This window comes from Pterocles gutturalis, unplaced genomic scaffold (genome assembly GCF_000699245.1).
Source record: "Pterocles gutturalis isolate BGI_N339 unplaced genomic scaffold, ASM69924v1 scaffold21155, whole genome shotgun sequence".
NCBI lineage: Eukaryota > Metazoa > Chordata > Aves > Pterocliformes > Pteroclidae > Pterocles > Pterocles gutturalis.
This window is the reverse complement of record NW_010143925.1, coordinates 19199-34787: the sequence shown is the minus strand read 5'-3', so window position 1 is coordinate 34787 and position 15589 is coordinate 19199. Positions and strand designations below refer to the sequence as shown.

At 35.1% G+C, this 15589-nt stretch overlaps 1 protein-coding gene across 1 annotated transcript in view; it reads right to left on the bottom strand.

Annotated features, from left to right (window-relative positions):
- Positions 1-1588: 1588 nt before the first annotated feature.
- AGL (amylo-alpha-1, 6-glucosidase, 4-alpha-glucanotransferase) overlaps positions 1589-15589 on the bottom strand; it is a gene marked incomplete at its 5' end in the record, with an annotated part of 30981 nt that continues 16980 nt past the window's right edge. Inside the window, 14 exons of the mRNA XM_010084947.1 lie at positions 1589-1881; positions 3348-3481; positions 3573-3660; positions 4207-4304; positions 4883-5094; positions 6985-7097; positions 8618-8753; positions 9118-9229; positions 9668-9893; positions 11117-11219; positions 12891-13066; positions 14159-14292; positions 14693-14829; positions 15403-15533. Coding sequence (XP_010083249.1) covers positions 1764-1881; positions 3348-3481; positions 3573-3660; positions 4207-4304; positions 4883-5094; positions 6985-7097; positions 8618-8753; positions 9118-9229; positions 9668-9893; positions 11117-11219; positions 12891-13066; positions 14159-14292; positions 14693-14829; positions 15403-15533 — 1918 coding nt within the window. The remainder of the gene's footprint in view (positions 1882-3347; positions 3482-3572; positions 3661-4206; positions 4305-4882; positions 5095-6984; positions 7098-8617; positions 8754-9117; positions 9230-9667; positions 9894-11116; positions 11220-12890; positions 13067-14158; positions 14293-14692; positions 14830-15402; positions 15534-15589) is intronic.

The window sequence follows — 15589 nt, the reverse complement described above, 5'->3', positions numbered from 1 at the left end:
AAAAAAAAAAAACAGTGGCTGACATTTCAGTAACGTTTTCAATGAAATGACATCTCTCATACACTGTGTTGAGAAAACAAAAAATTCCCAACCCATGTACTGCAGCAGCTCAAAAGTTGAGCAGCAGCTCAAAAGTTGAGGTACAATATAGACCTTCCCTAATCATAACTTCCAAGTACTGAACACTTCAGCAAGGGAGTACAAATACTTACTATCCTTTCAAATAAATAGTGTGAATATAGCCATTTCTTACAATTCATCTATTTTCAGCCTATTAACTTGCCCTTAAATGCATCTATCTGTAACATGTCTCCCTGAACAAGACAACATACTTGCACTGTACTTTAGACAGAACATGGAAATTTTAAAATACAGATATAATAAAATATATCTATGCGTTATTAGTGCATTATAATTACATCCTGCATATGTTTTTTCAGCATATGCTATCTACCATTAAGAAATACAATATCAGTTTTGCTTCCCCCCCCGTAATGTGGGAAGTGTTGTCAGCCTCATTCTCTGCCTGTTTATTGCACTAAGATGAAAAAATTGCATGGAGAGTTGAGAATTACCAACTGCACTTCTGACAACCACCCTTCAGTTTGGGAACACTGACCAGAACTCAAGAAGGGCACGCAGGCATCCATATATGGAAAAATGTGTTTTGCATCATGTTCACTGGATGCTGTTCCCAAAGAACAACACATAGAGGTAGCATGCTTACTGGTCTAATTTCAAAAGACCTAGAAACCTCATCCTTTCTTCTCCAGTGGTAGGCTAATATCTCTTCCCACTTATGTCAAGTGTTTCCAACTGCTTCAATAGAGATAAGATTTTTGTAAGAATAAAAGGCTGAGGTGACCATACCTCTTCAATATATCAGTTTAATTAAGCAGTCAAGCACATTGACTTCTGTATCTTTAGGCCCCCCTAACATACAGGGTGTGCATTATAGGCACATGTTTCTTACAAATTCCTCATGGTGAAACACAGATTTAAATGAAGAAATAGACCAAGAGTATTTAAATAAATTTTAACATGGATTAGCATAGGATATTACCCCATTATTGCTCAAGTTAACTCTCAAAGTAAAGTTTCTGCAAATTATATATATATATATATAACTTCAGAGGTTGTTTTATTATAGTATTTGAAAACTTTATTTCTGTGGTTGCTTAATGGAGTGTTCAATGAACACATAAAAAAGATCCCTATAATACAGTTCAACAGAGAGACAACATATTATGCCTTCATTAATCTGTGGTGCTACACCACAAAGCATACCGAACTCGGAAAGCTACAGGTTAGTCTATTCCCCTTTAAGCATGCATTTGTGAAACACCCATTTACTCTTTAAGAGACAAAGGAAAAAAAACTTAAAAGCTGTGCTACTTATTTTTAAGGGTCAGGAAAGAGCCATCTTACTTTGTTACATTATGATTTTGATTTGAGAAGTCTAAAAAAACCAAAGCTACTTAAAATTAAGTTTGTGCATATTCTTAAAATGCTCCTTACTAAAAGTTTCTGCATCAAGTGTGCACTGCAGTTTTATTTTATTGTCATGGCCTGATTTAAAAAAAAACCCCAAGCCCCACACAGTATAGGACATAGGGCTGCTGGCATTCAACAGTTTCGGAAGTCAGGACACAGCTTAAGTGATTGTGCAGGACAGGACATTTCCCTTGCAGTGTAAGCCAAGTGTTCATTTATGCCCAATAATAAGACCACAGAAGTTTCATCAAATCAATCAAAATAAACATTTACAAGTCATAAAGGACTTCAAGGACAACACCAATCGACCAGGCCTGAGTTTCACAGCTAAAAGGGCAATACTGTCCATTCTCATTGGTCAGTTCTGGAAGCCCTTTCCAGGATGATCTGATAAAAGAAAAAACAAACAAGTACTGTTGTTAGATTATAGATTGAAAATAAAGGAACATTTCATTTTAAAACATTTTAGAAGGTTATCTCAGTAGGAAACTGAAAACCATGACTAAAGGTCTGTTGTCCTACAGGCACAGTATGTTCCTTAATAACTGAGATCAAAGTAATTCTTTTTTTTCCCCTGCAGCCGGGAATTGTAGTTTTTTGTGGGTGTGCCTCACCTTCCAAGAAGACTCTCTGCTACCAATAATACGTGAACTTATACTACTGGCGTGTTGCTCCTGTTTCTCATTCGGGTAGCATTGCAGTTGGAAGAATATGAATATGAATATCTCTGAGATAACTGAATGGTATTCAAACTACACTTGAAACTGGATTATGGTGCTATAAAAGGGTAATGGCTGGAAGATAGCATGACTACATTTTTTTTTTCTGCATAGGAATACAAAGCCTCCACAAACTAACGTACTTGCAGAAATACTCATAAGTTGAGCCTTTTGCTACATTAATAATTCTGTACACAAATGAAACGCCAAAACAGAGTAGAAGTACACTCCTTAAGTAGTAAGACAGAAAAAACAAATAATGTTACCAAATTGCAAGTTATTTGGTAATACTACCAAAGACGACACTGGGACAAAACACTACATAATGCAAAAAGTTGCTTAACAAATCCTGTTTCTTCCTCATGTAGTCAGCCAAACCCTTCTGTCATGCCCACTCCTACCGAGTTAACTCTTACAAGTACAAATAAATGCATATTTGAAGTACTGCAGAGCAGATTATATGGAAGCTATATCAAGGACATGATCTTTGTTTTGTTTGGTTGGTTTTGTTTGTTTCAAATATTTAAGAATTAAAAATATAACAGAAAAAGAGGGAAAATAGTGTGGGTTTAGTGGCTTGGTTTTTAAGAGGGAGAACTCAAAATGCAAAGGAACATTTGAGGGCCATGAGCAAGTTCCTCTGCCTTCTTATAATATCAAGGTTAAGATTCTGAAACACTGTCATACTAATTTCCTCATTTACAACACAAGAAATCCTAACAATATTTTGCATCAGCTAATCTGCCACAATTTTAGTCTGTCACTACTAGCCCTTTAACTATTTTGTTTTGCAAGTTCTTTTGAAATATTTTGGTTTTTTAAAACACAACTTACCAACATTTTTTCTGAAATTCATTTTTTGTATTAAATTAGATCCTAATTTTTAACATAAGGTTTATTTCACCCAATCTTCACATGGGTAAGTATTAGTAATTCTGCAATCTATAAAAAGCACTAAATCTCAGCTGTACTTGAAACCCGACTTGAGATCTGCAATAGCACATATAGCAGTGAACTTTATATGTAGAAAACAGATGCTGTTTATATTATAGATCTGTACTTTCACATGCAAACGGATAATGGATACCACTAGCTTGAATGAATATTTTCAATCTGTGTTAGTTGGTGTCTTACCTTTCAAGGTGAACATAGTGGCGAGAAAGAACATTCTTAATCATAACTACAGTTTTTGCATGTATCTCTGGACCGATCAACTTTGAGAAGTACAATTTGGCACGGAGAAAATACCCAATTGGCCACAGCCATTCCTAAGTAACGAATGAAAGGAGATTGTTATTATAGCTGTCAGTTTGAAGAGATGACAGCACTTTTTCTAAAATTGAAGAAACTGGCTCTTACAGGTCCTTGGTGATAATTAAAACCTCTGGCTACGTTGTAGTTGTCATTGTCAAGAGCATTATCATATACTCCACAGTAAACCATATCACTGCAAGAAAGAAGAAATAAATTATGCAAACAAAGCCTTAACAAAACTGGCACATATGAATGGAAACAAACCAAAAATTTGTCATGGCATTCATATTTAATGATGGTTAATTTAGGGAGGTCTCCACCAGGTTCTGTATTTTACATGACAATGGACTTCCAAACACTATTTAGTAGGAAAATGGTTAAAGTCTTGGAATGACTGTAATTCATAATTTTGCCCTTATGCTTTTACTCAAACTATACTGCTGTGCACTGTATCATATATAAGTATGTATCAAGATGCAAATTCAACATCTGTTATGACACCAAATTTGACTTGCTTACTGTGTGGCATCTGAAAACACCTGATGATTGTCTACATAAATAAAATCAATTGCACGGACTTTTAAAACAGCAAAATAATTGTTCCAGAAATATATATTGCAGCCTTATTTCACAGGCACATATGAGGATTTTAACAAAAGAAATACTACCCCCACATGTCAAATAACTCCTCCTGTCACGTTTGGTAATTAATACTTATTCTTATCTCTACCATACTTACTCTGGGTCTAAGGTTTTCATGCCTAATGGACCAAGCAGTTTTTCCTCTGCTATCTGCAGGGCTTTCCAAGCTCTCTCAGGTGTAAACAACTCAGGGGCCTAATAAAATAAAGACTTAATGAGTAAACTCTGTGCATGTGCACACACAAGACTGCATATGCAAAAGTAGAAGACCACAAAAAGCCAATATTTGTATTACTGAATCAACTTCTGGAACCTACAAGTCAGAGTAAACAAGAGGAGAGAAGCTATCCAGTACCTTTTTAAAATTTTTATTTTTTTTTAAATACACTTGCCAAGTATTATTACTGAAGCTCTTTATAATGTTGATAAAGGCAACAATCAACCCATGCTTTTTAGCTAACTTGACAGGAAAAGCAGCCTCCCAAACCTAACCTTAAAAAGACACTGTGTACACAGTGAACCTGCAAATTTATCCTAGCTATATACTGGACAGCAGTTCTATTTAGGCGAGTCCTATCAAAGCTGTATTTTTAGGAGATACTCCAAGATGGACCAACATTAAAAGTATGGAAAAGAAAAGCTTTCAGAAAGTTATTCTAAACAATATATGTTCCTGATATAACGCCATGCAGATGAACCTTACAATGCAAGCTTAGTTCAATAATAAAGAAAATTTTAAGTGCACATGTGTCCCCTGACCTCGTCTCACTTACCACAACCATTGCTATTGTAAAATTTGGCCTGAGTTGGTAATCACACCATGGACTTGAAGCTCCATAGCTGTCCTTGTAAATTCCACGTTTGTGAACAAGATTTGGATGTTTCTCATTAGGATCTGCTGGGTTCTCAGAGACAAAGAACAGCCTTTCAAAGTGTCCTTGAATTTTTCTGTTCCACTCATCATATGTGATAGTTTCCTCCTTTCCTGCAAGATGTTACACACAGGTTTTATTTTCTGAAAACAGCAACAGTGTTAACACCAGAAGTATGCTTACGTCTATTTTTACTGTTTTGCTTATTGAAGTTTTACTTAATATACCCCTAACACAGTAAAGGCTATAGTAGCGTTGCAAAAAGTTATTATCTAAAAGTCTAGAAGCTGAGTTATATTGCAGATCAGCTCCAAAACATGCAAAACCTTTTTTTTTCTCCACACATTTTCTAACTTGCAGTTAGCTAGGATCAAACAGTATAAGCTACCGTGATCTACAGTAAATACTTAATTAAGCTTAAAATTCTAATTCACATTTCAGCATGGTTACATGTCAACTCTTTTATAGTACTTGGTATACACACACTCTTGTTGTTTTGGAGACTTCAAAGAGAGTATCAAAACATTAGGATAAGTGCCATTTTTAAAAGCTTTCTCTTCCTGAAGTCCTGACACTTAACACAGGAGCAGACCTAGGATCACCTCTCTCCAGCTGATGAATCTCCACGCTTAGCCCAATTCTGCAGTTCACAGGAACAGCTCACTGAAACTTCAAGTGAGACTAGAAAAACATCACTTTTTAGTCAGCAGAATTATGCTAAGGATATCTTCCTGAGGTACACACACATCCTAAATAAGCAATGCTTTTATGAAAGAACCAAAAACAGTAAAGAATTGTACATTACATTTATATTAGATGAGTACAGGAGTATTACCTGTTTTTCTTAAACTACAATTGGAATATAGCAAAACCAACAATACTACCAGAATTGAAATACAGTATTGCCAGAACAACAAAAAGCCCAGAAACTCCAACACTAAGCCTATTCTTAAGAAACAAGGCATGGATTGTGAATAGGAATTAAGGCTGGTTTTAAAATAGATTCAGCACTAGATGAACAAAATTTAAACTCAGTTGCACGAGATGAATAATGGAAGGGAGTATACAGCCATCAAATTGAATCTAAAAAAAAGTTGCTTATGATTCTGGAACAAAAGACAAAGCAAGTCCTATAAATATTATTTCCACATCTATGTATTATAATATTGCTGCGTACCAAATTCGAAATTGTCTTACTCTAGCCATAGATTTTAAGAAATTCTGAAGTGACAGGTTAAGTTCATGACCTAAGAATCTGTACTGTTTAGGACAGATAAGAAAAAAACCCAACCTCTTTCATTCACATTTTCTAAAATAGATCAAAGAACCATTCAATTAATTGCTTTCCAATATTATCCTTTACTGAAAAGGAAAAAGGCTTTACAGGGCATGTATATTCAAATATAAAATGAGATGAGATGCTTATGTGAAACATAAGGGACACCTAAAGATATTTATGTAAATATTCACAGAAAGTGGCTTTCTCTCTTGTGAATACTGAAAAAAATTAAAAGAAGCATCTTGTGTCATTTTACTTAGCATTCTTGTAATGAATGATGCATATCATAATACATAGAACCATCGAATGTTTTGGGTTGGAAAGGACCTTAAAGATCATCAAGTTCCAACCCCCCTGCCATGGGCAGGGACACCCTCCCCTAGACCAGGTTGCTCAATGCCTCATCCAGCCTGGCCTTTATACCCTATCACTTATATCCATTTTGAGAAATAGTATTTAGGCTCCAAAATTCCTTTGTAATCCACATCTTAATACATGGAATAAAATATCTGAAATATTGACAAGACAACATAAACTCTTAATAAATTTTTGTAGTAACAAAACATTTTAATCAGGCAAGATACTTTCCCAGGTTTTTCCACTTTTTTCCTCTAAACATTCTTGAATAGTTTGATAATCATCCCTGATATGATATGGCCACCATTTAATCATTTTAGTATTTTTATACTCCAGCATTACAATTATGAGATGTGCCTGTTTTTACCATGTCTTTTTACAGTGACTCCACGGAATGGAAACACGTTTTTCCCAGATAAATCCAGCAACCAGCGAACAGCAGACTTGCACAGGCCAACCATTTCCACAGCAGAGCCATCTCTAAAACAATAATGTTTTTAAAAAGCCCAAGAATTACATTAGGAAGGCTATTAAAGTTCAATAAGTAACTGAAAAAAATAAAGTCAGTATCTCATTTGGACACTACTATTCTCCTACTATTCCCCTGTTTCTCCTATTTAAGCATCCCAAAGTTCTACAGTATTGTTTTTTGTTTTGTGAGTAACAGCTCCACCATCATCACTACTGTAATGATTGTCTAAGCTTCAGTCATACCTCTTTCACCCATATCCTCTTGAAAATAGAGAGTCCTTAGACATTCCAATGTCTCCTTGCAAGGCAGCTACTCCATCCCTTTCTTCCCCTAGATGCACATCTTTACATACTTTACGGGCACCAAAGCTTATGTGCCACTTTTAGGAGCACACAGGTTTATAGGGTACTTTTGAGTTTCGTGAAAGGCTGAGAATATGAGAAGAGAACACTAGCATAAGCAGGCTGTGTCTATTTACTTTTATTTAGATCAGCAAGAAACAACAGAAGAAAGGGTGGAAAACAGGTGCGGTTTTCTAACAGCTAACAGTCAGGGAACGAGCTTGATTGTAAACCGGCTAATAGATACTTTTTTCTGTAAAATTGACTAATTTAAAGTGGTATTATCACACCCAGCTACTTTTCACAGATTTAAGATAATTTTATACTAAAAAAAAAACTTGTATTCAGTGCAGAGGCTCTCATTTGCACATGTACTTTGGTAACTTAGGTAATACTTCTGCCATAAGTTGTTTCTCAAGTCAAAAGTGAAATGTTGAAATAAGCGCCAAGTGCACTTCTTGGGCTTGCTTCTTTTTTCAGGTGATATTCAGATAATAATCATAGTATAAATTTCATATTATATAATATTGAGTTTTATTGCCTGCTTGATATAAAATTTTTCTCCAACATCACCAATTTAGTCTCCTTAGGGCATGTACCTCAACCTCTCTTGGTTTCCAACTAAAATGCCTGACTTGTCAAGCAAGATAATCTTTTCCTTCTCACCCACAGATGGCAATCAATTTGAAACTGATGCTTTAACTAAACTCAAGCAAGGATGCCTGCAGCAGTTTTCTAGCACATAGTAGAGAGCTTATTTTTAAAATGCTATATCTCAACTCTAAAAACTTAGTGTTTGTGGACATTTTTGAGTTCTAAATAAGTATTCAAACAACACAACAACTATCAATAAGTATCTCCTATAATAATTCTAACTAATGAAGTACTACTAGTACTACAAGTATACAGCTTGTCTTAAATTACATTTTACTACTTGAATTCAAATGTTGACTCTGCGTGGAGCTAAAACCATGCGTGAAGCTGAGTGCTTCACCTGTTAAAAACATACCTTTTTCTTCAATTAAGCACAAAGAAAAATAATTACCATTAACGTTTTAGTAAGCAGAAACATTTGCAACATTTGAGAGATCACCTCTCGGATGTGTTAATGGAATGCATGGTAGTTCTGCAGAAGAAAGTGAAAAAAAAAAAATAAAAATCCCCCCTCCAAACCCTGGATTTTGTACCTTGGAGTAGCAGGAATTCCTCTGTTGCGAGCTCTGTCACTCTCTCCCATTTTATCCATCCAAGTGCCACAATTGAAACGGTTCCCGCCAAAGACAAAGCCAGTTTCATGGTCAACACCTGCGGTTACATTAAAACCTGCCAAGCAAGAATATCATGTGTGAAGTCTATATTTTGAACAAAACAAAATCCTAACAGCCTCCCCTCCCCACCCCAGCCTAAACATCCTAAAAAAATAAAAACCCCTCCAAACAGGAGATCTAAGATATGCAACTGTACTTTTTAAGTGAACTTTTAAAGATAACTTGTACCTCAGCATATAAAGAGTTGCTGATAATAAACAACTAGGCATTTTTTAAACATTAAATGTATTTGAAGTAATATCATTTTAGTTGCATTAAACATAAGTAATTTTTCAAAAATATACTCAATAGCCAGAGGAAAAGAAATAATTAAAAAAAAAATCTTCTGAATTGCATAGCAAGTGTTCTATATATGTTACCTTCATCTCTCATGTTTCTGTCTATCTGTGGACCAGCATTCCTTTCTCGGAAATGTATGCCTTCCATGTGTCGCTGCATTGCTTCCTGTATTACTTCATAGAGTGGCTGATCCTAGATTGATTGGATGTTTGTATGATATGTGAGACGCAAGATGAAAAATGAGTAGAAAGACTCTATACAATGTGCAAATAGCAGCAATTCCAAGCTTCTAGTTTATGATACTCCAGAAGAAAAGCATCCAACATCTAGCATTTTTGTCAATGGCAATACATTGGATACAGTCTTTAATATAAGCATTTTTTCAAGACAAAAAGCAAAGAAAAAATTCTGAAGCTGATGGAATTTGTTTTCCATCCTCAGCCCCCTGTACCTAATGATGTGATGCAGATGTAATGAGAAGTCCCTAAAATATGGAATTCTTGTGCCATAATAAAATTTCACCATAAACAGAGTGACAGGTTCTTGTAGCTACCAAAACTGCATCTTATTACAGCTTTTCATTAACAATTAATAGTTGTGCTAACTACTTAAATCACAAGTGATCTTTACCGCAACGCCTGGAGGCTGAGGAGAAGAGTCATCTCTTGGGTACATCCTAGAAACAGGACACCTGAGAATGTCTAACCCGTTTGGAACAATTTTACAGTAGTCCTGGATACATTGAAGCCACCACCATACAGCATCACGACAGTTGTATCTGGCATATGTCCCCTGGCCAAGCAGATTGGGAATGAGACCATGTCTTAAAGTCCCTCCAAATGCTAAAATGATGTTTCTAGAACAAAAGAAAAACAGTCTTAACTTAATACTTGGTCCAATTGCTTTAGAGTAAGTACAAAGCGTACAAGTTTACCTTAATAGCAAGTTAAGTCAAGGAGACAAACGGTATTTTAAAGACAGATACCAAAAGTTTGCTGTTGAAAGCTACACATTACTTCATTTAGCATGAACTTCTTTACAATAACGTCATCTATTCCCTACAAATTCCCCAACATGACTACATTTAAATCAGTTTGTACAAAACATACAACATCTGCAAATATGGAAAATCTAGTTCGCTTTTTCATAGGTAGTGATACAGAGCCTAAATCCAAAACCCACAGAGGTCACAGGGAAGGTTTTTATTGACATTGTTTATGATTACCCTGGTATCCATTCTGATGGGTGGGGTGGAATGGGGACGGAGAAGTGCAGGAGTAGATGGGAATTTCCTATTAAAATACAGAGAGGTGACAGCAACTGAGGTTATGAGAAGTTTCATTTGAGAACCGTTGCGCGTACCTTGCAGAAAACATGGATTCCAAATAGCTTGAAAAGGGAATATAAACATACTAGTAGACTGCAGATCTTACTGCATGAGAAAGGTAATAGTTGGCCAAATGTACAACAGCATAAATACATAATAATTTAAAACTACTAATTTTTACGTTTTATCATGCAGCAAGCTCCACTCAAAAGATTTATGGAAACATCAAATCAATAGATGTGGCTTATATCTGCCTCATTTGTCAAGTTAAACATTTACAGATACCAGATTGTAACAATTAGTCAATTTCTAGTATTAATAGAAAAATACTAGCAGTCACAAAAAAAAAGCTTCAATAGACATGTAATCATATGTTTCTGATCAAAATAGTATTCTCTTGCTACTTCAAATTTTTAAGTAAATAATTTTGAAATTATTGCTCAGCAGCAATGACGCAAGTACATGTGAAACACAATCACTTTAAGGATAAGCAGTAGTGTCACAGGGGTTAAAACTACCTTATCTATACGGAACATCAGCTTCATATCAGTACTAAGAAAGCAAAAGAAAATAATTTAAGTAGTATTTTTAATTTATTTAGAGAGAACTCCCAAATCTGTGGAAGGCCACTGAAGTTTTATACCGCACATCAACTGTTTCTAACAGCTTGTGTGCCATCTCTTGTTTTGAGAGCATGCCCTTCTCCTAACTACTTGCAAAACCAGTAAGAACTGAGTATAACTTAATCTTACCTTGCTTCTAGATAGCGCCCAGTAACTAACATTAGACCTCTCAGTGCAATAAAGGTATCCCTTCCCCATGAGCGAAAAATTCCAGAAGAAAAGTGAGGTAAACCTAAAAACAAATGTCATTGTTCATATCATCTACTGATACAGCAAAAATCTCCAAGCAGACATTTATGTATAAAATAACCAGAAGTAAAAATATATTCACATTTATAATTTTTGCTAGATTAAGATATTTAAAGTAAACAATCCTCTAGACCAAGTTCTTGATAAAATTATAGAAAACCTCATTTCAGAACAATTATATTCTAGAATTTCAAGATCGCACAACAGAATTTCTCATATCAGTAACACAGTCACATTTAAATTTTTATTAAATCACTTTGTAACTTAACTAAGTGCCATCCTTTAACTAAAAGAAGCAGAAAGAAAACTAACAAACAAAAAGCCAGAACTATGACAAGATTTATAACGCTTTGTTGGCAAGAGTTTATGTATGAGAGGCATGCCATCTTAGTAGCATAAAGGGGATAAGGCTGGAGAGCTATGAATTACTTCAGCCCAAAGTTGTTCTCAGCCACTATAAAAGGAATCCTGCATCTCTTTTCCAGTAGCTTCCATCTAACTTTTTCAATCTAACAAACAAAAAATTCCGTATGGTAAAGTCTCAAAACAGCAGTCTCTTGTGCATGCTTGACAGAACATCATTTTAACCTCTATCACTTACTTTTCAGAAGTACTTGCTAATACTCAAATATGGCCTCCACACCTCTGCAGTTTTGCAACAGCACTTGAGAATGACAATCCATGTATGAGTTAAAAATCTCACACACAACTACCAACGAATATGTGAAGGGAATATTTAAAACCAAACCTTTTAGCATAATTAGTCTTTATGACCAATTTAAGGGAACATTGTGCCTCTGTGCTTCTAGGTAACATTAAAGCAAGTAAATGGAATGTTACTAAAACCAAGAAACTAAAAGCAATAAAATCCCATGAGAGAAAGACAAATGGCAAAAAGAAGAAAATAAACACCCCAGTGAGACAGATGCCATAGAATCTGTGGATGTTAAAAGTTTCTATGGTTTCAGAAAAGGAATGGGCCAACTCAGAACTTAAAAAAATAAATCCCTTCTAAGCCACTAAACACAGAAGATAATACTTTTGACATAGGAAAGTGCCCAACTCAAAGACTGCCAGATGCTGGCAGAACATTTTGAAGTATAAACACTATTTGCCAACTGCTTTTATGCTCTTTCCTTTTGGAGACAGTTTCAGATCAGGCATTCCTCTGGTCTGTTAATGGTTCTTTCTTTTTCTGAGAAGCTGTAAACAATAAATTCACCCTTGTACTCCATTATAATTCAGTTCTTAAATTCATATTTAGACAAGAGAAACTAAAACCTATTATGCTAAGTATATTTATCTCAAGGAAGCCTTCTGGAAAGAGAGAACATACTTGTGGATCTCCATAAATGATAAAAGTAGATATAGCTAAAAACGTTTCAAACAAAGTGTTCATGAGCTCCCGCCCACCCCCCAGGAGCAGCAAAAAAATTATTGTCCCCAAGAAGTACTGCTAGACAAAACTCACATATTTTTAATATGGGCAAATCTTTGTCTTAAGAACAAGTTAAAACACAAGGGGAAAGTGAGGAAAACTGCTACCTATAATTTATTCATGGTTGCTGACACATGGATCCCAAGAACAATGGAGACAATTTTAACATAGTTACTAAAACCAGTTCAACTATTTTTTAACATTGTCCTCACTTACCAGCTGCCAAGGAAACACAACACTGTTCTTTCTCATTTGTAATCTCATTCAGCCTATAGGGAACATCATGTAAGGAAGGAGACAGATCTGGCAGACAAGAATACTTTCCTATCCCACACATCTGGACTGAACCCAAGGAAAGGTGTTTAACAAACGTTGATCCATTCTGCACAAAGCTGTAATTCAACATAATTAAATTAAAACAACTTTGCATTCATCAAAATCAGTCTGTAAAATGCACCCTTTTTCATTTACAGAAGATTGTTATAAGCACTATGGATAATAAATATAATAGCAATGAGTTAATGTTAGTATTTTGCATTAACTAATTTTGTACATAAGCTTTAATTTGTAAATCACTTCTCCATCCAAAAGAGGTGTCCAATGTTAGTCTTAAATTTTAATTTATTAATGCCAGTGGGAGTGTTTATGTCAAACACTTCTATGGAAAGGGTAAAAAAAGGGAATTGTTTTGGTTTATTTTATGCCTACATACAGACATAAGACCTCAAAAATACAATAAAAGGTATTCTACTATGAAAAAAAGCTTCTGTCAAACCCAGTCAGTATTTTTAAAGATTACCAATTTTATGTGTTCATATTTATAAAAATTGTAAATCAATAAATTACTAACATATTGTCTAAAACAATGCATCCTGCATTCCTGACTAGTTCATCTCCAAGCACTTTTTCATAAAAATATACTACTTTCCACATGATTTCACAGCCATACCAAACAATACTGATTTGTTCAGAATGTTCATAGCTAGAATAAAGCCTTCATTAAATCAATTTTCCTTCCCTTTCCAAGAAACAAAGGAGAAGCAGACACTGAAGATTAAACACTTATTTCAAGAACTAAGCAAAGTGATCAGATAATGAGGGATATTTAGCTGTATTAGAGAAGAAATGTTAAGCAAAGCATCATCAAGTACAATCTGGTATTTTCTTTTTTCCCTGAACTTTAACGAATCATTACAGTTGTAGTAAAATTATAACAAAAACAGTTTCCAAAGCCTGACAAAGAAATGCTGTCTTAACATTTCCTCCTTCTACTCCACAATGCCAACATTAGCTATAAATTTAAACCCTGGATAGACATCTGAACTCTCAACATTCCAAGCCACCACTGTTAGAAGATGGATATTCACTACCCATTTTACCCTTTTACATTGGATGAATATGAAAATATTCAAACTACATTCTCCAGCAGATAAAAGGTGCAAATATATACAGATACCTCTATAGCTCTGATTTGCCAAGCATACCTAGACATCTGACGCCATCCGACATCCAGAAGCGTTGTGTATGCACCCACTAATATCGCATCAAAGTAACATGGGATGAGGTAACGTGGAATTCTCTTTAGGTAGACAAACATGGCCTTCAACCATTTCCCAACCTATTAAAATACAATATAATTAGAACTTGATTACACTAGTGTTCAAAAATCAGTGCCTCAGTAGTATTTAGGTCCTCTTTTGAAAATACCTAACTAAAAAAAAGTTACTTCATTTTTATTTGAGGAAAAGTAATAAACAAATAGGGAAGGACCCCTGCAGGCCTTTATGCAAGAGCTAACAACTCCTCCATGCCTTACTTATTTTTCACTTCCCTTTTGCAGTCTATTCTTTAATAGGACTGGAGAGAGAAAAACATATTAACAGTTTAATCTCCTAGAAGAAAGTGCATAGAAAAGAAATGTTATAGACATTCTTAACTTAAAAATATACCAGTAATTGAAAAGGAAACAAACTAGTAATTTAAAAACCCAAAGTCACCAAATAAGTATTTTTACTCACTTCTGCACAGGCTCCTGCACGTGAAATCAGACGATTACTAACATAATCAATCATCCAGTCACCAGATCTTAAATTATCACAAAATGGATGACCCAAATCATTCTTTGGTCTAATGTCTGCCATCACTGACATTAACCCTGAAGATACAAACCAAACTCTGTATTAGAAGACACACCATTATCACAAACAGCGATTACAATCCAGCAGGAAAAGGTACACAGCAAAAGATGTCTTAAGTAGATTTAACTGTATTACTTCTCTTGATCTGCAGAATGAGTTAGGATACAACGGATTGTACTCTCCTCAGCATACATCCTAGACATGAAAACCATTGTGGAATAACCAGCTTGACAGAATTAATACATTTGATCAATGATCAACACTCCTCAGTAATCTAGTAATGCCTAGGGTTTAATTAAGGTGACTTTTCACTGGAGGTATATGTGTTTTCTTTTTCTTAAAGCAAGGGCATTGTTGTTAAAACATACATTAAAACTTAACTTTACTGGCCAGACTATTGCAGGGAGGAGGGAGGGAGGTGATTTCCTGGGTACAACACTGATTAGCAGCATGGTCAAGCAGAAAAAATCCTACTGGTTCTTATCCAAACAATGGCACTAGCCATAAAATAATACCAAGGTATGATCTAGACTGAGCAGATCTATTCAAATTTTTTTCCTTAACAGAAAAGAGAATGCTGAAACTATTACCCTGGAGGCCTGCATACTTCAGCGGTGACCAGTTTGGTATATTGTAACAACCTCCACCATCTTCTTGTTCTTCTGCCTCACACCTATACAGTACTTGATTTAGGTCAGCCAAAGTTAGTTTAGATGCAATACTGAAAAAACAGTGGAGAAAAAAAAATTACAAACCCAAAAGCAACATTAAAAGGGA